The sequence below is a fragment of the Pinus tabuliformis genome, chromosome X (genome assembly GCF_031772625.1).
Source record: "Pinus tabuliformis cultivar Carrire ecotype Pingquan chromosome X, CPIR1, whole genome shotgun sequence".
In the NCBI taxonomy this organism is placed as follows: Eukaryota; Viridiplantae; Streptophyta; class Pinopsida; order Pinales; family Pinaceae; genus Pinus; species Pinus tabuliformis.
In genome coordinates, this window is record NC_142308.1 from 1,531,974,187 (window position 1) to 1,531,997,912 (window position 23,726).

Consider the following 23,726-nt stretch of genomic DNA (forward strand, 5'->3'; position numbering starts at 1 on the left):
TTCAAGATCAAGGAATTTTATTTTTACAATTAAAACTTCCATTGAGAGCTTTTAGGGTTGATCATCATGTCATAAAGTCTATTAAGTCAATGTCAAAGATTGAAGACCCATTTGGGCATGTAATTCATTGTAAGAGAAAAAATTGTTAACCCTCCAAAGACCTTGTCACAAGCTCCCCTTGAAGTTGACATATGGATAAATCTAGAAAGGCATGCCGGCCTTGTCACAAGGAAAAGTCGGCTTATTCTTGATGGACAGACCACTATATATAGGCAAGCTCGGCCTCACCTAGGAAAGAACTCAGTCAAGCATCCAAGACAAGAAAAGGAGCACGAAATCACAAGAAGAGCAGCCTCATAACCAGCGAGAAGGAGGAGAATAAGAACAAAGATCTTTGGCACTGTTTTTGGGTTAATCTCCTCGCACGTGTGGCAGGAAGGTCTCCAATCCACCTCCCTTGCTAGCCGAGATCAGCAAGAGAAGTCTTCAAGTAAAGCAAAGGAGGAAAGCATCCTAAACTCTCTCCATCACCTTACACGTGCGGAATTGCAGAGGTACGGATTGCAGATCAGTGGAAAGGGACCAAAATTTCAGACTAGCAGTGCAATAAGGCAGTTTGACTTGTGTTGACTTGGGCAAGTAGAAGAAGCAGTGAAGAAGGGGCTTGTGACTTGGTCTTGGAGAGGTTGTTGTGTCAAGGGACTTGGTTTTGGTATTTGTCAATTGGAGTCTCTATAAGAAGAAGAATTCATTTTGGGTTTTCCTCAGGTTGGAGAGGTTTTGGCCCTGGCTGATCGCCTACATTCTGTGTCTCTTGTCTCAATATTGTTTATGCTTTGGTGGCTATTTGATGAAGAAGAACACTATAATAATCTAAACAAAAGAGAAGAACCTAACCTAAAAAAAGTAAAAAGCATTCACAAGCAGTTACCATTAGAAGAGAAATCTTACAATCCTAATGCCCTAGATTTCTCAACAACTTTGTTCCTTAATAATCTCAACCTTGCTGTGCTTAGTCTGTGGTGTTGCAAGTGGCTTGACTGGCAGTAAGCCAGCTTGAAAAAGAGCACTAATGACATGTCTCTTCCAATAATAGCAAATATCACACAAGATGAGGTTCTGGTTTGGGGTAAGGTGAACACTTAAGCCGTACTTCTCAATTAATTTTTGCAGTGCTTTTTTTGTAGCACCTTTTATGCGGCCATCATCTACATGGGCTCCCTAAAACCAAATTGCCATCTCCCTGGGCATGCCAACCCAAGTAGCTCTTGAACTCCCATTGTGGGAGCTCCTTGAAAGGCTCAATTTTTTTTTTCATAGTACTGCTCAACAACAGACCGAAACTTCTCAATTCCCCACTCATGTATCAAGTATTTCATATGACTGTATTTTCTATCATCTCGCCTTCCATTATCTTGTTGTGTGGCAATAATAGCTTTCACAGCATAGAGAATATCTTCCTTGGGCACATAACCAAGAGGCTCTCCCAACCGTGGGAATGTGGTCTCAACACAGAGTTCTTCCGATACCTCCTCCTACATAAATATTAAAGCCTTGAGGCTTACCAATTTCATCCAAAACAACCACAAACCCCACATTATTGGTAAGGATGTCAACAGAGTTATCTGTGGGTACAGTAACAGCGACCTTGAATTTACTATGCAGGAATTGAGTCCCATAAATTGGCTCTGGTGAATCTTCAAAATTTGTTCCATGGGAGTTATCACTGCGGACCTCTACAGCATCTGGTGTATCTGCTGACACTATTTTCTCTCCATCTACCCATAAATCATAATAAGAACCTGACTGAGGGGAAAGAAGAGCAGCAACTTTTTCTGCGGCGCAACTTTTTCTGCAGTTTCCTGAGCAAAATAATAATCTTTTCTAGTCAAATATGATGCTGCAGGAGCTAGAACGTTTCCATTCAAGTCACCACATGCTCCAAGTGTGGATCCCATATTTCTGATGATGGTACTCATAACTGTCTTCGGATCCTTCTTAAGCATGCCATGAAGTTGAAATGTCTGCTTTGTGGTAAGTCAAAGAATTCCAATCCCAGACTCATCTGCAAGGTCTTCCATTACCAAGTAGAGTTTATTTGGAACTTTCCCTGTCAGGTCACTCCTACAACAACTGTCCTGTATCATGAAAACCGGTATTGACACAAATTCCTTAAGTCCAATGTCTATAGGTTTAATTGTATCTAAAAAACCTATCACCCTTCAATTCTCTCTTCTCCTAAAAGATATCAAAACAATGCCCCAAAACGGCAATTCCTGCACATTCTTTACATTACAAACATGAATATCAACGTATAACTAACGGTACCCAGGCTCCTTCCAAGAATTTAATGCAAGAGACTGAAAAGTAGAGGGCCTCATTGATCCAAAGTAGAGGATAAAGAAAAAAGCTAGCAAGGCACTTTTGTCCCAGCACAAAATAATTACTAGTGAAATGAAAAAAACAAATTTGATTGATAATTCTGAGAAATGCCCCTTGGCCAAAATCCACTGCAGTGATCAGATCACAGCTCTAATCAATGACACCACTTTCTTTGACAACCCTTCCTTTGACATCAATGACAATTTGACCAACACATATTCAACAATTGCTTAGTAAAACACGCAAAAAATCGGAAAAAAAATTGTAAATTTTTAGTTAATCATGCAATGTTTACTTTACAGAAAATTCACAAACTTTTCAGGCTGAAAAATTCAGCTGGCCAAAAAAAATCATCATTTTTTGGCACATCGTCGAAAAATCAGTGATGCTATCAACACTGCTCCTCACAGCTTAAATCTCAAGTACTGATGGAAATAGATCATCACCCAACAGTCAAAACATTTTTGTTCACATGCTCCTGCTCCCCTATTTCCTCTTCTGCACTGTGACTCTGTACCAATAACTAGACTGCATCTGGCATTATTTCAAACCTTATTATTTTCTCCCACAAAGTATTGACTATAGCCTATGACTAATGCTGTATATAATTTCAAAGAAAATGCATATAGTAGAGATGCCATGCCTTTAGAGTTTCAAAAGTCAGCATATATATTCTTGCACAATCAAAATATAGAAGAAAAATCTATATGACTCTGAATGAGCAGATTTTCACAGTTGAAAATCATGTTGTTGACAAAGTCTTCCAGAAGAATTTTGTTTACAACATGATTTTCAATTGTGAAAACCTGCTCATTCAGAATCATAGATGTTTTTCTACATTTTGATTCAAGAATATATATGCTAACTTTTGAAACTGACTTTTGTCATCTATATTAATTTTGTAATGCTACAGAGAAACACGGAGGATATAGCATAGTTCAGTGAATTCACATTTTGGGGATTCACCTATACCAAGACATTCTTATAAACTCAAAACAAATTTCACTGATGTAATTTTCATTGCACTAGAAAATGTTCTAACAGAGATAATGTATATAAATGTTTGGAAATTAAGATGCATTTGAAGCTGAATTCTAATGGAATGATAAATACACAAAGTTTAAAAAATAAAGCGAATTAAATAATAAACTTTGCCAAAGCTATCAAAATGTAATGTATCAGTCCTGAGTAGGTGTGAACAGTCAGTTTCAGAGCCCCCATCTTGCTCTATAAGCAGTATGTTTTCAGTCCTGGTAGAGGTGGCAGTTTACAGAGAAACCCTGGTTTTTTGGCTTGAAACTTGAGCACCACCCCTCTCGGTGATTATTTATAAATTAAAATAAATTCTCCAGCAAAAGAAAAATAGTAAATCTTACAGACTCAATGGCCATTATAGAACAAGTGCTAAGACATTTTTCTGTTATATATTAGTCTAAAAGAAACAACTAGATTGAAAGACCAATAAATTATGAGATTACAGCATCCTAAGTAATAAATATTCATGTAATACACCTTGTATATGCTTACACAAGATTGGTGATTGAAGACAGTAGTTAATTAAGAGGACAGGTATAAGACAAGAATCATGCCTGTTGGAGAATGCCCAGCCCAGTGGTACTGTCCACAACTCCTTTCCATACAAAACAAAATCACCCTTCAAAAATTTATTTATTCAAACACAAGACTTGGCCAACATGAATCTTGAACACAACTTTTTCCTTTGGGATTTCCTTTGGGCACATAGTAACAGTGCATACAACCAAATAAACATGCACTTTCCTTTATTGATGAATAATGCAATTACTTAATGATTGAAATTGGCAGTGAGTCACTTCATGGCAAGGGCACAACTAGACTACGAGATGCTAACTTCCAACCATTGACAGACCTCCATGAACTACAACTCAAAGCTATATTTAAAGTGACAAGAGGAACAAATCCACTAACAATTATCAACACTTACTCTTGCATAAATACTATGTGTGTATGTATCCGTGTGCCAGGGAATAATCCTGACTCTGTATTCATCCATTGATGGAGGCAACAATCCTGTCCGTGCGCATCCACTGAGCAACAAAACAACCCTTCTATGGTGCTCATATGCCAAGCAAGGCAACAATCTTTCCTTGGTGGTCATCTACTAAACAATGCAACAATTGTAACATCTTCCTCATTCTCTGACCAAGTACTAATATTTACTTTAGACATCCATTAAGCAATGCAAAAATTCTCAGTCAGTGCTCATCTGTTAGGTGCTGGTTCCAAATGACTCCGTACAGTAGCGACAACACCATGTCCTAGTATATTGTGGTTACTCGATCCTCCAAACAATCAGTACCCCCTAATCCACCTAGCACCAGTCTGCTTGGAAATGACTTAAAAAGTTGGAACTAGCCATAGGACCCTCCTAATTATAAGAACTTTAACTCCCTTGCTGTCTAGCTAGAAACAGAAAATCATTTCAGCTACCTGTGCAACATTACTTGGCCCCATAAACATTCCTCAGCTACCATGCCTAAGTTATCATACAAGATTTCCCTCACACTCTGAGCTGCACAAATACAAGTTCCACGTGAAATCTTTGATGTTCCACCACAACATTCAAGATGTTATGCAAAAATAAATTTAGCTGACAAAAATGGGTTAGGCCTGCAGAAATATGTAACCTATGAGTAGAATGTTGAAATTTGCCTACAATATCTGTATACCAGACTCCAAAATATGGCATCCCCTACAAATATTAAAACCAATCTGCATTTAAGCAAATCAGCCTGCATTTATTGGAATGCATCCAGCATCAAACGTCTTAGTATGTTGCAAGCCGCATGTACACTAATTTCCACCCTACCCAAAAATTTAGGTCAACCTACATATATCAAGTTATCAACCCTACCTACGTTTGACAGGGCATGTGAAGGAACTCCAGGTATATGTCGAACTGGAGCAATCCTTTTTCTTTAGTCCTCCCTTTTTTTTCTTTAAAATATGCTGCTGGTCAAGGTACAAACAATTGAGCTGAGCTTTTTGCTCTCTGGATTCTTTTCAAAACAGCTGTAGAGAAAGGAATTGTACATTTACAGGTGTTTGGAGACTTAAAGCTGTTGATGCATTGGGCCAATGAAAAATGTCAAATTGAAAACCCACCAATAAGCCCAATCATGAACAGAGTTTTAGAGGTAAAAGGAACTTAAAAGTTTTGACGAATTTATCTTCCACTCATATTTACAGAATACAAAACAAAAGCAGTTCTTCTATCTAAGGAAACTCTGTCTCTGCAAAAACTGGGTGCTCAACTAGTATAGTCCAAGATGAGGTAGAAGCAAGCCAGGAAAGGATGACATGGCTGGTTGGGAAGCTGTATATTATGGTGTTTTGTGTAGCTTCTCAATATTTTTTGATAAAATTCAGAAGGCTGCCACTTTGGTGAGGCCTTGGAAGACTGCAATATCACTTGCTAAGACAGTTATGAAGACAGCATAGGATATCCGTATCTGGGCCACCAGGGCGGAAAATTTTATACTTTGATTTCACACTTGAAAGTTGAAACATCAAATATAACGCTTCTTTTTCTAGGGAAAAAAATAAACCCTGGCCTACATGCTTGTAGATCGGCCTGGTGACACCTAATTGTGGCCTGCTTATCTATGGGGTCAACCTGTTGAATCCCAGCTGTGGCCTGCATATGGTTTCAGTCCTGTGCTGTCATAGGTTGGGTCATCGGCCCGGCGAGACCTAATTGTGGCCTGCTTATCTATGGGGTCAACCTGTTGAATCCCAGCTGTGCCCTGCATATAGTTTCAGTCCTTTGCCGTCATAGGTCAGGCCTGCATCAAATATGGGGTCAAACTCCTCATTTTAATCCAGATTCCAAACTAAATATGAAGAACCTGCCACCTGCAAAATAAGGAAATGCCCTCTGCTCAGAGATGATAGGCTTGCAATAACTTAATTTGTCACAATTAATGCTCTTATAAACACTCGTCCAAATAAAAAGGTCTCAGTTCACATTTCGTACATCAACCACACCTCCCCACCCTTCTTAGTCCCACCATCACTTCTCTTATAAGAATCCTTGCATTTATTTTTGGCATGTTCTACCATTGCCAATAATGTCTTCATAATACTAAATCTGTCATATCCTCTACAATTATCTTCATTCTGATAATATCATGAAGCTGATGAGAATTGGCCTCCATAATTATCCTTCACTGAACATGCAAAGCAATATTATCCATGCCAAATCATTATCTTCCTTGGATAGCCCCCTTGCCCAAAAATCTGATCCCTGCCAAAAATATTTACGTCATGAATCTGATAAGAATTGGCCTCCATAATTATCCTTCACTGAACATGCAAAGCAATATTATTCATGCCAAATCCTTATCTTTCTTGGATAGCCCCCTTGCCCAAAAACTTGATCCCTGCCAAAAATATTATACCCATATCCATGATAATTCCTCATGCAAAATAGCAAGCGAACTCAACAAAAACATCTGCTATCAATCCAATATTTAACCTTTCATGTTCCACTTGTCACTCAAAATCCAATGTCTCGAAATGCATCTCCATCTTTGCGAAATTTGTGACTTCAATGCCAATCTAACAAGAAAATATGCACGAAATATCATATTACAATTCTCTTCTCATTTTTGAGATACAAAAGGATGTGTTCCTTTGACTGTGGAAAGCTTGGCCTTGAGTTTCAAATCAAATAACATTGGATAATAAGTCATTAAAATTCCAAATAAAACAAGAAAATGAATAAGTGAAAAGTGGCAATACCGTAAAGACACACATCCTTCAGTCATTGTAAGATTGTAACATATCATCTTATATATTATCATCAATCCTTTACTATTATATGTCGATGGACTCCGAACTGAAGTTGACAAACTTATTATCACTCAATAACAAGAACAGTTATTCTAAATGTTATCAAAGCCATCAATATTTGTCCTCCATTTTATATCTCATTCCTTGTCTGTATTCTTATAAAAGAGACATTCTACAAAAGATTAATAACTATACTTGAACTCATAACTTAGCAATAAAACTCTTCAGGGTGAACCATTGTCCTACCTCATGATGTTGACAATTCAGTAGAAAAAATTGAGCAGCATTCTAGAGAAGACATTTCAGGCTGTTACAGGTCAAATTTTCAAAAGATTTGAACCAGTAATCTCTGATATATAACAGGAACACAGTCAGCTCACAGAGCGGTCCCCAAAGAAGGCTTAAACATATGTCAACTTTAAATTGTTAAAAGTTTTGATTGGAAGGTCCAATTGAGGTGATTCAAATAGATTTTGAAAAAGGAAAGTATATAGAATATCTTCTTAATAGGTTTGGTACAGTTTTGGAAAACCACTTTACAGTTATTGGAGTTGAAAGTTAGGGGATTACAACAAAACACTACGTTTTCAAATCGTCTGATGGTAATGCAATGTTTTGTGGATGGTTAAAAATTGCAAAGGAAATTGGAAAAACGTTGATTCTACCATTCTTTGTCTTGTAGATGATGCTCGTAAGAAGAGACTTCATATATACACCACATTATGTTATAAAAAACGGGAAGAGTTTGAAAAAGTCTTTTCAAATAGATGGCTGAAGATATAGAAATGGAAGAAAGGATTCAGAAAATAATAGATGAATTGAAGGAAAAGAAGCACATCAGAAGAGAGATTTAATAATAGCAAAATCACGAAAGGATAAAGAAGAAAAGGATAAAGAAATTGTGAAAAAGAACAAGGAAATTTCCAGTTTACGACTATGAAGCCATGGTCAAACGCTACTAAAAGAGATTAACAATTAAAGAAGAAATGAAACATTGTCAAAACCAATAAGAATCAAAGATCATAAATGAAGAGACGACAAAAGACTTGAGGAAATTAAAAATGTGTACTAAGGTTGAAGAAGCGCTAAATAATAAAGAGATCAAATAAAAAATGCAAGCCAGAATTGAAGAAGGGCGGAATAAATTAATCAATAGTATCACCATTCAGCATCAGATTGATATTGAAGATCATCAAAAGGTTACTTGAAGACACTAAGATCCAACTAGAAAGGGCAAAATCCAGATTGGACAAAATCGACAAAAATATGTAAGGTGTTCTCTCTCAAGTAAATACAACTGAAGATCAGGCACAAAAGCTAGAGGCAAAAAAGAAGATTGATGATAAGAGTGTGAGAAATGAAGGCAATCAATTAAAAACTGGTACCTTAATGACATCTAGTTTACCAAGAAAATCTACAAGAAAGGCTGGAACACCACCTCCAAAAGAAGCAAATTGCAAAATCGGCAACGTTCATGGATTGTGTTGTCAACAAAACATTATGCGACAAATTACAATATATTATCGAAGTCCAACAAATATAACAAATTGGGAAAGTTGAAACAATGCATGGAATCAAAGAACAATAAACTTTGTAATTGACCTATTACAATTAAAGATCGACGCCAATAAGAATTGAATAGAATATGGATGGATGGATAATCAACAATTACAGCAAGAACAGTACTTTTCTATGTCCCTAGAGTGAGTTCATATTATATCTTATTTCTTTTTTGTCAATTGATTTTTACTTAATATCCACTCATATCATAAGTTGGCTATTATTTTTAATTTGTTTGTTTGAGTCAACGTTACTGAAAGCGTCCACCCAGGGGCCACTCTGGGCCATTGTGGAGAGAGTGGTGCTCCCTAAGACACTCCCAAGGAATGCCCTAGAAACTCCTAAGATGCTCCCCATGCACTCACTAGCTGGCCTAGATGCTCCCATGAAGAAGAGGAAAAGTCTTTTTTTTTTCTCTCAAGGATGTGACCTGAGGGAGGTTAAGGGTTTAGGGCAAAGTCAAGGGAGACAAAAAATCACTTCCCCCTTACATCTTTGTGTTCTTGAGCTTAAAGTTGGTTGCTTGGTCTTCTTGCAGGTTTTTGAGAAAGGTAAATTTGTGAGAGCTTGGATGAGAGAACGAAGGTTGCCATCCACGGCAACAAATAGTTAGAGAGCTAAAGAGGTAAGCCCAAAGCCCATTATTTAGCTTTTTGTATATCTTTGAGTTGTTTGTTTGCGGATTTTTCCTCTTTTCCTGCTCTTTCCCATTCCTCCTCCCTCATTTTATTGTAAGTTGTCCATCTAAGACTCGAGGAAAATGATTTTCTTGTGGTTTATGGTTCCATTTTTTATTTTCACAGTGTTAGTGGAGAATAGGCATGAGAGGGAAAAACATGATATTTGTCTTTATCGTAGTGGCCCATGACCCATTGTATGAAGATGAGGAAGGTTTGGAACGGGATGAAAGTGGCAATGAAGCTGGAAGAACTTCATTGACACCCTTGTAGAGGTTTTGAGGCGGGGAGGGGCTGGAAACACTAAATTTTTATGTAAACATAGTTGCCATCAAGCCAATCCCATTTTTACGTAAACATGATTGTTGTCAAGATCTCAATTTGCCCCAAGGTAGCAAAGGAAGCTTCATAAAGAATGCATGGTAAACAACAAAAGGCTCAATCAGATACAAATGACACTAGACTATCATTATTTCAAGTTTCCAAAAGTATGCCTTGAAATTGCAACAGAATAGATGCTTTCAATAATTTCACAAGCATGTTCAATGTTAATTGAACTTTGAAAAAACCAACCTTCCATTAGGTTCACCACACCACTCACTACATAGCTTCGTTGGATGAAATAAATGACATTAACCAAAGTGAACTACAATTTGATCTGAGAAGTGTTTTTAACTAATTGTTGAAAATACCCCAAGGGATTCACTCAACTGGTGGTTGCTAATGGTTCCATGTCATCAAGTGCATAGTCCGAGTCCCTTTGTTGAGGTGCGCTAGTCTATCATGAGTGGTTTACTAAAAATGCTATCCATGAATGTGAGAAAGCATCCCCTGGATTTCCTGCGAGGTTTTCCCTGGGTTAATTGAAAAAAAAATGTTTTTTTTTCTTGGGATTAATAAAATAAGAAAAAGAAAGCCCTGAGAGTTAATTCAATTGGTCGAGTTTCAGTAGCTAAAGCACCTTGTCAATGAGAGTTCATGAGGTAAATTCTCCTCAACACCCTCGGGGTTAGGCTCTGCTATAATGCCAGTGAGATGTGATCCATTCAAGTCGATCTGCCCAGATATTTCCTCTTTCCTCTGGAAAAAAACTATAAGCTGAAGATAAGTTAAGAAACACATTAGATATATTAGTGAAAAAATAATATAAACCCAGAGAGTGTACTTTGGCCAGATAAAAGCAAAAAGTAGAAATCTGTCATCGGTTCATTGGTGCATTGGTTCACAGCCGAAGTCATCATGGAATGAGTTTCAAAATGATGAGAGAGTAGGTTCAAGTCCCGGGGGATTTTGGCAGAACAGCTACACCTAAGCCTAAAGAGGTCCTCTCTGCGCACACGCAGCCCCGTGTGGCAAGTTTCTTTAAGCGTTTGAGATTTCAATAAATCGACTGAGAAAAAAAAAATAGTTAGGACAACTATTAACTAAGAGATGTCAGTTTATGGTAATCCATGTGCTCCTTTGGACTGACTACAGCCGTTCAACGAGAACTTTTGAATTAGTCAAATGGCGGCGTCTTCCCACGAATTATAGATATCTGTTACCCTGTAATTTTCAAGATTGACCTAACAACATATATCAGGCACTGCAATTCTCAAATTGAAACAATTGAGGCAGGTCGCCAATAACATTGAGCATTAACCAGACAAAAATGGTTTTGCCCCTTAAAATTATCAAATTGTAGAAAACGATTAGAGGATATCTGCAAATTTCGAAAATTTCAAACAAACTGCTTGTGCATTGAACTCCGGCAAATTTCCCTTCTTATTTTCATAACAGGCCAAAAACCGAACATGAACACTCAAATCATTCACGCGGGAAGCAAACTAAGACGACTTACCGTCTGTATCGTCTTCATCATCAAACAGAGGAAAATCCAGCCAGGTTTCCGGATGCATTGAAATATTCCTCGCAAATGTCAAAACCTCGTCCGTAATTCCAACGGCGGACTTGAAACTTTCTTCTTCCTCGAATGCACCTGACTCCCCCTCTTCCTCGAATGCACCTGAATGCTCCTCCTCCTCCTCGAAATCACCTGACTCCGCTTCCCGAAATGCTTTCCCTTCAGATTCTTCTTTAAACGTTAAGAAAGTCGAAGCCAGCTTAGAGATTCCATGCACGGCCTTGTTGGACGAAAACCTAGAGAGTCCCGTCTTCACACTCCCACGAATTTCCGCCAAATCGCTGCGTATTCCCGTCAAGCCCTGCGCGTTCTCCGTGGGAGATCCGGAGGACGAATTCTCTATCCGATTGAGTGACTCCACCTGCTGCGAATTCCCTTCAAATGAAAGATACGGGTCGGGATTCGAAACCGAGGTGGGCGAATCTCGTAAACTAGGGTCTGCGTCGTCACTGCTCGTGGCCGGGGGCGGGGCGAGAAACGAGGCCACGCCCCATAGCTGTTTCGTGAAGCTCTTTGTGAGCTCTGAAAGATCCTCCTTCATGCCTCTCCCATGCCTTCTGCTCTCCTCTTCTTCATCTTCCTCTTCTTCTCTGTCTTCTTCGTCATCGTGCTCTTCGTCTGTGGCCCTGATAGACGAAGCAAGGGATCGCGCAAACCACGACATTTGCTCGGAGATTGAAAATTAACACCGCTTACCTGGAATTACAGGCGGATTAAAAGGCTCTCATCACAGACTGGCTTTCATGGCTTCCGCTGATTTGCTGGTTAAATGGAGGTATGGCATGCGCAGAGTACAATCTCAGGACCGGTCGTTGGCAAAGGATATCGGGGCAGTGAACATTGTTATCGAATAATGGGGATTATCGAAGATAGCGACAACAAGCCTGGAAAGGATGGGTGACGTTGGACGTCGAAATCACGGTGTATTCGATACGTATAATATATTTGCGTATATACATTTTTCGTAATAAGTATTTAAATTTACTTTTGTTTTTACATTCATGGTAAAACTGTAGGAAAAAATTACAAATATCTTAACAACCTTATTTTTCAAATCTCATTCCATATTTAATGGGGAATGCAATTCTATATCTAGCTATTAATTAATCTTCACACTCAACCATTTTCTATTATTATTAGATTAATATTAATAATAAATATTTATAAAGGAAAAAAAGTCAAATATCAAATAATAATAAAGGTTTATTTTGTTTCCACCTTTTGAAAAAAAAAAAAAAAAAAAAGTCAAATAATATTAATTTTAGAATAATTGATTTTAAAATATTTTTAACAAAATAAAACCAATTTAAAATAAATAATATTTTATATTAATAAAAATATATTTCTTAAAACTTTATTAAAATTTATATGGAAAAAACTTTGAAGGCAAGAAAAGCATCATTCAAAAGTCTCATACATTAAAATAATAATAACAAGGCAACTTCTATATTTGAATGTGTTTTTTTTTAAAGGTTAACTTAAATTCATGTTTGTTATTAGTATTTTGTGTTTTGAGTTATATTATATTTTAACAAGGAGTCACTGTCGTGGCGGTAGTCCCTGCCGGGTCTGCAAGGACAACACAAATGGATTGTATACTGTCCGATTTGAAATGGGATTTGAAATGGAACTGAAATAGTTCACCTAGAGCTGTCAAATTGATGGTGATGTGCGGAATTTGATATGTAATTGGGTTTTATTCGAAACCTATGGATTTTGTTTTAGTTAGACCTACTAATTAGCTGAAACAGATTTCAATATTTATTGACATATTTTGAATATTATGAAAAGGTTATTTTAACCCAAGCTCAATGTATATAATTGGATTTTATGGTGAGAAAATTTTGATGTGTTATCCTTCAGTGCATATGTCTTAGTCACACATATGTGCATTTTTAATATTTTTCCCAAACGTATAAATATATATTTAAAATATAATAAAATTATATAATAAAAACATATAAAATTATATAATAAAAGCTTTATATATCAAGCTTAGTGCATTGGGAGATCTCTTCCATGGTTTTATTGGAATGCTAGGGAAAAGTTTCCTACTTTTTAGGCAATGAAAAATAATGGTTTTGTTTTTGTTTTTGTTTTTTTTTAATAAAAGTTTATATATATTTATGTGAACAAAATATTTTGTTTAATTTTCTTTTATCTTTATTGAGATTAAATAATATAATGGTTAAAATGGATATATAATTTTATTTTATCTTTATTAACATTAAATAATATAATAGTTAAAATAGATACATGCTACTACACATAAAAATAAATATTTTTTAAGACTTAATTCAGATTTAAAAACTAGCAAGATGTTCACTATAAGACATTTTTCATTATTCATAATGCAGTGCCGTGTTTTGAAGAAAAGAGTAGTGTTTTTATTGATTTTGCAATTATGTAATTGATCTGGATATTTTTAACTTGGGAATTCTTAGATCTTTTACAATATTTTTAAGTTAGAAATTCTTAAAAATAAATATTTTTTAAGAATTAATTCATATTTAAAAACTAGCAAAGATGTTCACCACCTAAACTATAAGACATTTTTCATTATTCATAATGCAGTGCAGTGTTTTGAAGAAAAGAGTAGTGTTTTTATTGATTTTGCAATTATGTAATTGATCTGGATATTTTTAACTTGGGAATTCTTAAATCTTTTACAATATTTTTAAGTTAGAAATTCTTAAATCTTTTTACATTTTTATTTGTACAAGTTTTTGATATTAAATATTAATTCTTTACATCATCCATTTTTTAGGAAACAAGATATTACAATTTATTATGTTCAAACTTCAATAAAACCGATAACATCATAAAATATAAAAGATTTTACACTAAAAAATTATATATACTTAATCTTTCAATGACTTTTAATATATTTGATTATATTATATGTAACACACAAAAAAATGTATAAATATGCATTTCATTTTTACTAAATAAATGGAGTTATAAAGTTATATTATATATATATATATATATATATATATATATATATATATTTTTGATTTAAATTACTTTAATAATTAACCAACTGTAATTAGAATCCAATACTCTCCAATTTCCCTAATAAAACAAAAACAAAAATAACAATAATAAAAATATTTAAAAATTTACGAAATCATAAAAATAATATTTTATATTGAAAAATATATATTTTTATAAGTAATCCCAATGCACTGTGTGATTACATTAACCAATAGGGAATCCCAAGGACATTGGTCCTCTACTTATTAGTATATTTCTACCATTCATGAACAATGCGTTCACGGCATGAGGATGAATTGATATAATAACATCACTTGTTTTCAGTATTTACTAAGATACTTTGAATATTATGAGAGGGTTATTTTAATATAAAATCAATGTATATAAATGAATTTTATAAAAATGTTCCAAGTCAGCATTGATTTTTGAATTCTGGAACTTATTGGAATGGTCTATTAAATGGAGCCACTATCTTGGATTATAACCCAACATATCACACCACGGATATCTTGTTATTTAACGGAAAAAGTATGGATTGACACATGGGCCTCCATGCAAACCACCATTGAAACAGGTGGACACCAATGCAAACCACTCATAAAAGAAAAACATAAATAACCAAATCATTTTTGTGCCATAGCTACTGCATCATCAGCCATAGCAACTGCCTAATCAACCAACTGCTCTATTGATGCCCCTTTAGATATAGTAATCGGGCAGGTATAAATAGAAGTACGAAAAAAGGAAATGGAAAAAAAGGTTGATGCCCTTTTAGATATAGTAATCGGGCAGGTATAAATAGAAGTACGAAAAAAGGAAATGGAAAAAAAGGCATTTGTTACAGGTTGGACAAAAGGAAATGGCAGGTATAAATAGAAGTTTGAAAAAAAGGAAATGGAAAAAAAATGTACATAAAAGCAACAAAGGTTAGAAAAAAGGAAATGTATAAAAAGGAAGAAACAAAGGTGCAGAAGACACCTGAAGTACATGGATCATATGAAGGAAGTTTTAGACTTGAAGGAGAGGCTAGGCGTAAACTGAAACAGGTTTTTCAAGAGTGTTATTTTTTGAGTTGCGATTGTAAATTGAAACTGGTTTTTCAAGAGTGTTAATTTTTGAGTTACAATTGTTGTTTTATGGGGCCAAATTAAATTTATTTTCATTTAAATCAGAGTGAATTCAACCTTGTGAATATGATTGATTGAGTTGAGTTTTGGCTAACACGTTTTATTAAGGATATTGAAGCTAAAATTCTTTTCATTTAAATCACAGTGCATGCAGCGTTGTGAATATGCTTGAGTCGAGTTTTGTATAATACTTTTTATTAAAGATTTTGAAGTTGTGGCTTTTGAGTTTACATGTATATCAATTGTTTTAAGCCTAATCCTGGAATTATAAGAAGAATCTTATAATTAAGCAAAGAATTAAATGAAAAATGTTTGTATTTCAACAAATTATTTAATAAAATTCTGAAGCCAAACATAAGTAAATTTGAATTGAATGAAAAATGTTTGTATTTCAACAAATTATTTAATAAAATTCTGAAGCCAAACATGAGTTAATTTTAGAGAAACATAGACATAATTTAATACTCCAATATTCTTGGAAATTTGAATCCTCCCATATTCTTGAAAATTCCAAAATTCAAAAGAAAACGTGAATAAATTTTAGACCAAACATAGACAGTAAAGCAAAGAATCCTCCCATATTCTTGAAAATTCCAAAATTCAAAAGAAAACGTGAATAAATTTTAGACCAAACATAGACAGTAAAGCAAAGAATCCTCCCTTATTCTTGAAAATTCCAAAATTCAAAAATTCAAAAGAAAACGTGAATGAATTTTAGACCAAACATAGACAGTAAAGCAAATATCAATCAATTTTAGACAGTAAAGCAAATATGAATAAATTTTAGACTAAACTTAGACAGAACTTTGAAAATTAAACACTAAAAATTCAAGAGAAAACATAAGTAAATTTTAAATCAAACATAAACAGACTTCAGTATTAATTTATAATGCATCAATATTCATGAAAATTCAAAAGAAAATATTGGAAGTTCAAGAACAGACAAACCAACTCTTATTCCGCCCTTTCTGGAGAGTGTTCTATTATGAGTTTGTTCTATTCAACCTTGGATACTGGTTCAACTTGGTAAATGGGTTATGGAATGCTTTGACCTCTGCTACTTTACTTCTCAGTGCTTCCCCTCGAGAAAATGAAACTATTGGTAGTGCTGCTAAAACTGTTACTCTATCTACATCCTCACTTCTCCTCGAGTAAATGCAATTGCTGGTAGTGCTGCTAAAACTGTTACTCTATCTGCATCTGCACTGGAAAGAGCGTACAAACCACACCGAAGAACAAGGTTATTTGATGTTCAAAACCAGCGGAAATTACAGAAATTGTCTTCTGGAAGCTACTATGACTAATTAATTGGGGTTATCTGCATCACAAAGAAAAAAGTGCACTTGAAGATCGAGTACTAGACCCAATTCTGTTCATCCCCATCCAAAAGCGAAGAGAGGAGCGAAGAATTGTTGTGGGAAGACCCAACCCCAAAAGCGAAGAGAGGAGCCACAAATTTTTGTTTTAGCAGTTGTGGGAAGCTTCATAGATGACAAATGGCTAACATGCCAACAGCCAGTTGTGGTTAACATAGCCTCTTATTCAAATTTTATTATTATTAATATAACTTCGTTATTTCACCTTACATTCGTAACTCATACACTTGTAAATTTTATCTAACGCCCAATAATATTTATTTTCAATTAATATAATAATATAAAAATTATTTTATGCAATTGCATTTTTACGGTGTCCTTAGTCATACAGCCAGATCAAATAATTGAGATACGAAAGATTTTAAAGTAAACAGTTATGTAAACTGAAAATATCAAATAGATCAAATAATTAAGATAGGGAAAGATTTTAAAGTTCATAGTTCATTTGCATCGAGGCACGTGAAGCGTGCAATAAGACCTCCAATTCACAACTTTGGTTATAAATTTCTTACACCAATATTTGAAGAGATAAACTTTGGTTAAACTTTGATAGTGGATAAAATTTTTTTGGTGAAAAGACCGGTTAATATATGGTCAACGATGGATCGATCGCTATTAGTCCCAGGCAGGGACTAATAATAAGATATAGATGTTGTTACAAGAGTAATGTTTATATTTAATATGATGATTTAAAATATTATATAATAATCTAATAGATAGATGAATAAATAGATATGTGTATGTATATTAATTTATGTTTATTTTTATTTTTGTATTTATTGAGTATTTAAAAAGATTATATTTTTAAATGCGGTTTATAGACATTGGGTGGCTTCTACATTCATAGGAAAATCTACTCAAATCAACCTGAAGGGATATACCTGTCGGCAAAACTAGTAGGGCCTAATCCTAAGGGCGTCGAGGAGATTTGACCTGTGACCTCCCGAATGGCGAGATACTTAACAACGGGAACTCGACCAATTGAGTTATCCCTTAGGGCTTAGTTCATGAACATTGGGTAGTCGCTACATTCACGGGAAAATATAGGTGAATCAACTTGAAGGGATATACTCGTTGGCCAAACTAGTAGGGCATCGAGGAGATTTGACTCGTTCTCAATTGGCGAGGTACTTAGCAATGGGAACTCGACCAATTGAGCTACCCTTAGGGATTATATTTGTTAATATGTAAATCTTTTTTAGGTGTAGCTAGAGAGATTTGATTTCACAGATCCCTCTGAATACTTGATAAAGTCATAGTTGAAATGAATTTAGACTAATATTAATGCTTAGTGATTTAAAATTATTGTATTTCAATATCACACATTGGAAAAAAAAATTCCTTAACTTTCAGAAAAATGTATATAATAACTTAATCTTTATAACCCACTTCATTTCGCATTTTGAGTAACACATTTTATATCCTCAATCCTTGGACTTTTAAATGTGATTATATTGAGCTCAAGGTCAATCCATGGAAACTCATGCATAATATATATATAATGCATGGATTGTCTTACATATATATATGTGTGTGTGTGTGTGTGTGTGTGTGGGTGGCCATTTGAATCCGTGACATCCTTGGAAACTCATGCATAATATATATATAATGCATGGATTGTCTTACATATATATATGGGTGGCCATTTGAATTTGTGACATCCTTTTAAGAGAGTCATATTGATAATCGTAACAATGCTAGAGGATAGATCTCCTCTAACTTATACATACATAAATTTATATACATACATAAATATATAGAGAGAGCATTTTGGAGTTTCACCTTATTTTCTATGAGTCATTTCATATCGTTGTGTTTTATGTATTATATCTTCTTTTTTTCCTTGCATTTAGTGCAAGGGAGTTTTTCTCTAAAGTACCCCAGATTCTATCACTTAAGTGTTTAAAGTCACTTGCCAATCTAACCTTTAACTAAACATGGGTTACCCTCATTTTACTCGAGTTTAGAATTAAGTCCTTTAGGAACCACCTTACCTTCCTTCACCTTATCTTTTATTCTTGATCATTTCATTCATACAAAGTTTAAGGCTCACGTTTGGTGAAAGGAAAGCTCTCTGACCCTAAATCAACAAGGGTTATGGCTCTCTCACTTTTCTTAAACAGTAGTGTTTCATGACCATTTTATGGATATTCCATCCAAGATAGACCTCATGGATTGCCTTGTTTGATAGACAAATATTATTTTGCTGACCAAAGAGATCTCCCTAAACTCAGGAACCAAGTCTAGAAACAAACAAATAAACACATAAAACTTCTCTAGGTTCATCAATATTAAATCATAGATGCAAGCAATGGAATGAATAATCCATACCGTTTTTATCGAAATGCTTGATGATGATCCTTACTATTGTTGGATGCAGCTTTCAATCTCGTCTTTGATGCTTCAAATCAAGACCTGCAAAGATACCAACAAATAGATAATCAAAGCATATGATATACAAATAATTTAATATAACCCATACAAGTGATCAAGGAATCTTGTACCAAACATTATAACAATGGACAATGAATGTGAGAAAGAAGTATATTTGTATTAAATTGAAGAAAAGGAGAATTATAACCAGGCCTTGATGTTGAAAGCATCTTTCCAATGATCCTCAATACAAACCTTGCAATCAAAAAGTCTCCAATATATACTTGGACATCACTGAAGTATAGTTTAAGAGTCAAAAATGGCAACCCCTTTCTCTTTGAGTGCATTTGTACTTATAGGGAAAGAATGGAAGTTGAGATCCATTAAGGAAGGGGTGAGATCCACAATGGAGGGAATGAGATCCACAATGGGAGGAACGAGATCCAAGATAGGAGGAATGCGAGCCCAATCTCCACCACTTTGGAGTAGATACCATTCACGAGGCTTCTAGAATAAAAGCTTCTTTACCCTTTTTTATTTTTACTCGTGTAAGAAGATCGTCGCATCTTTAATGAAGGTCAGTTGCGATGATATCACTACTTGTTTATTATGCAATGTGCGACATCGCAAGTTGTGATCTTGTCACTTGGAATGATCTCTAAATTAGGGTTTTTTAGGTAAATACTTTAGGATTCTTATACTTCATGGAGAGGTATTTCTTCCATTTTTCTTGGGGATTCATGACAATAGTTCATCAGATAGTGAAAGATCTGGATTTGGCATCATTTGCATGGATTTGATAAATTGATTTGTAATAGCCTTATCAAAACCACAATTCTCTATGTGTTCAAAGGTTTGGGGACATACCTTACTAGAGTCAAACTAGGTTAGGATAAAGGGAGTTTAAGTTCTCATGCCTTGTTGATTCGTCAAATGCATGAGGTCAATTTCTTGGGTCCTTATTTAGGCATACTTTGACCCCCCTTCCCCTAGGGTTGTGACCCTCTTTCGACCAGTTTCCATTTTCACCAACTTTGGCACTTTGTAAACCTTTAAGTTAGTAAGCATTATTGCCCTTATATTGCTTACTACTCCTTAGATACCATAGCCACTACTAGTATTTCAAGTCGAGCTCACTACTAGTTGTAAATACTACCTGTCTACTTTAGACGGTCGGTATCTTGATCAACAACCTTCTTGTATCCAAAGACTTTCTTAATATCCATGGTTAACTCATGTTGAACAAGTAGTTGAATAGGATCATCATAGAAGACATCTTCAAATAATATATTCGAGTTACTTGGGTCAACATGTTAGCCAATTTAAGTCTTCAGATGGCTTTCTAAACATATCACATTTTGGAACTAAGAGACAACCTTATTATTCAACCTTCATTACACACTCTGACATTGGATGCATGCTCTCAATACCTCCCTTAGGTAATTTCAAGTTGGTTATGATTACCTTTATTACAATATTGACCATCACATCACATGAGGGAATAGTATATGCTAACTCTATTGTCTTCATGAGACCAAGACAAAGTAACACTCCATCCCATAAGTCATACCTCTCCATCCAAAGTGGTGTCCCATCACTAAAAAGGATCCTCTCAAACCCAACGTCATCCTCAAGAAAGCCCATGTCATCATCCAAGGTAGCATAAAGGTGATGTAGCATGGTAAGGCATGATGTCACTATGGTAGAAGGTGTAAAATCCCCTCCAAATGGGTCCCAAGTTATCGTCATGATCAATCATCACCGAGAGAGCAGTGATGTCCATCAAGAAGGTACAATGCTAGCTTGAGGGTGCCTTATAATATAGTGGGTACAACAACTCTCCAAGCAACTTCCAACCCTATAAATTCAAACACAAGGTCCTGAGGCTAAGGAAGGGTGTCATCAACTATGTCAAATCATCAAAAAGGTTAACGCTCCTCAAAAGTGCTCCAACACCTCCATACAGTCATGTGTGTCATCAATGAAAGTGGTGAAGCATCCTCTGTGAATTGTTGGAGCATTCTCAGGTCATCCCTCAAGGGATCTTATTTGCACCTAGAACATCATCTAACACATAGTCAAGGAATCAAGTGAGAATAACATCATGGGTACAAGAACCATAAGAGCATCAATGTGGAGCATATTTAACGTTAAGGTGATCCAGGATCTTTTCTTCGGTGACGTTAAACAGAATTGCATAAAAGAGCATGCAATACCATAAATGCAACACTTTAAGAAGCAAAAACAAATAAATGAGACCATAAAGGCATTGCACCAATATTTGATAACGGAGTTCAATAACAATGTGTGAGCTATGTCTTTGGGCCCAGCTTCAAAGTGGAGAGACCTCTTCATTGTCTCGGCAAAAAGAAAAGCAAGTACATGGAAAAATAAATGGTTATACCTCACTTATAGGAGTGACTTGAAAATGGGCTGCTCAAATCCCAATTTTGAATGCACCAGTGAAATCCTTCATAAATTCTAACTAAAATGAGTATAAACTCGACCACGTTCCAACACTGTGAACTTTGGAACCCCTGAGAATCTCCAAGATTCCATAGTAGAGAGAATATACCAAGAATATTCTCCAGGAAAATTCCTTGGAATATACCGCAAAATACTCTACAAAATATTCCCTTTGGATTTGTGTCTGGCACAGGTTCTACATGCATGGTTCCTTCACCTACGTGATTCCTCCACTCCATGTTCCACCCACACCTCTATGGCGTTGTTCCACTCCCTCTTCCTCGGCCTTGGTTGCTCGGCTCCACATAGTTGAGGGGTTTAAATATAATTTGGTTGGCGGACTATACAAAGCCCATCCCCATGGGCACTTAGTTGGCATCTTCATGATAAGTCTTTGGTGGTTGGTTAGAGGGGTCAAACCCCACGACCTGACCTTTTTTCGGTTTAAAAAAACTATTCAACACATATATTTTACAATGTTTGTTTCAACAATCTAACTATCGCTGAAGTTGGTGTCACCATCACTGAACTTGGCGGTTATGCCAACTTTAACCTCTGTTAAGTATTGTCGCTAAATTTATCTAGGTCATTGTCAAGTTTAGCCCTTAACCACCAAATTTTGGTCGCACTGCCAACTTTAGCGATGGTCCAAATTTATATGTAGCACCACTAAAATTTGTCAAATTTCCAAGTTTGACTAGAACTTTGATCGATCATAACTTTTGCATACGAACTTGGATTAAGGTGTCATTTGCGCCATTAGAATCGTCTTAACAACATCTTCAAATTGACATTGGTTTTGCTAATATTTGAGGACTTCAATTTGCAAGCCTTTTGGGATCCTCCTGGATCACATTGTCATCAAAGTACCTCACACAAGTATCAGCTTTAGATGTCTCACTAGCTTATGGTTATATACAAGTTGTCATTAGGTTCTTCTAACCCCGAGGGGAGGAATGATTCCTAGGTCAACCCTTTGGAATTATAGGTGCAAGTCATAGGTGTTATGGTCCACGGTTTGGTTCATCAAAGGAGTCACAGTCTTATACTAGGTTATATAAAACCATCATCCATGAGCACCTCTGTAGAGAGGGCACTTAGTTAGTTGATTTACCTTCCCTTACATTTGTTTTCCCAAGCCCCCTTATTGCCTTTTTCTTTATTTGATTTCGCTCATTTAAAAAACTTCATTAATTATCGTGCAATAAGGAAAATATGGTCCCCCTTTAATGTCAGGCAACTTATCGTTTCATTGAGGTTGGGATGTTCTTTTAAAGTTCCTTTTGCTTTGACAGCCATGATATCCATGCATACTCTAAAGAACGACTGGCTATATAAGACAATGATGAAAACTTGACTAAACTGAGAAGGGGGGTGAATCAGTTTAGTACATTCATGGACATTAATATGTTTTTCTTTAAACTTATCAACTGAATTTTAGATGAGCAACTTAACACACAGTGAACATCATATTTAATATGTGAACATCAGGTAATAAGTAAACCATAACATCACATTAGCACATAAAAGAAAGTGCATATGGACACCAAATATAAGTGGAAACCCATAAAGGGAGAAAACCATGATTTTGTTATTGTTGTGATGCAAAGGAAAGCTCCTACTCCCTTATTACATCTAGTTTTTTGTAGGCTCCAACCTACAGGAGGTTGTTGTTGTCACTCACTGCATTATGAGTATTCAATTGATCAAATTTGCCAAAGAGCAGTGAATTTTGAAGCCATCTTCCACACCACAGGAACACATAAATCCAAATTAGAACCTCTCTATTGCATAGTTCCTTGAACGAGTTTTCCAACGATATAAGGAAGTCCGAAAATGGATTTTTGGATCAAAAGATATGGCCTATTAAAGTTCAAAAGGTTTGTTGCCTTTTAAAGGGAAGGAGAGAAGGATATCAAAGGTTCAGTGCTCATCACAAATCACAGATCGGGGTCAATCGAGGCAGACACAAAGAGGAAGATACTTGAAGTTGAGATCAGTTGATCGCCGATATCGCAAATCAGGCATATTG

General features: G+C 35.5%; 1 protein-coding gene, 1 long non-coding RNA gene and 1 pseudogene across 2 annotated transcripts in view; all 3 read right to left on the bottom strand.

Annotated features, from left to right (window-relative positions):
- The window catches only part of LOC149145875 (uncharacterized), a 47,776-nt gene extending 35,578 nt beyond the window's left edge, over nucleotides 1–12,198 (bottom strand). Inside the window, exon 1 of the mRNA XM_089446957.1 lies at nucleotides 11,293–12,198. Coding sequence (XP_089303083.1) covers nucleotides 11,293–12,019 — 727 coding nt within the window. The 5' untranslated portion in view covers nucleotides 12,020–12,198. The remainder of the gene's footprint in view (nucleotides 1–11,292) is intronic.
- LOC149145876 (sulfite reductase [ferredoxin], chloroplastic pseudogene) lies at nucleotides 973–2,147 on the bottom strand (annotated as a pseudogene).
- On the bottom strand, nucleotides 6,913–11,281 carry LOC149145877 (uncharacterized). Its single transcript, XR_016264130.1, has 2 exons — nucleotides 10,414–11,281; nucleotides 6,913–10,292 (listed from the first exon to the last, which is right to left on the bottom strand). It is a non-coding gene; the product is annotated as an uncharacterized LOC149145877 (long non-coding RNA).
- Nucleotides 12,199–23,726: the final 11,528 nt, after the last annotated feature.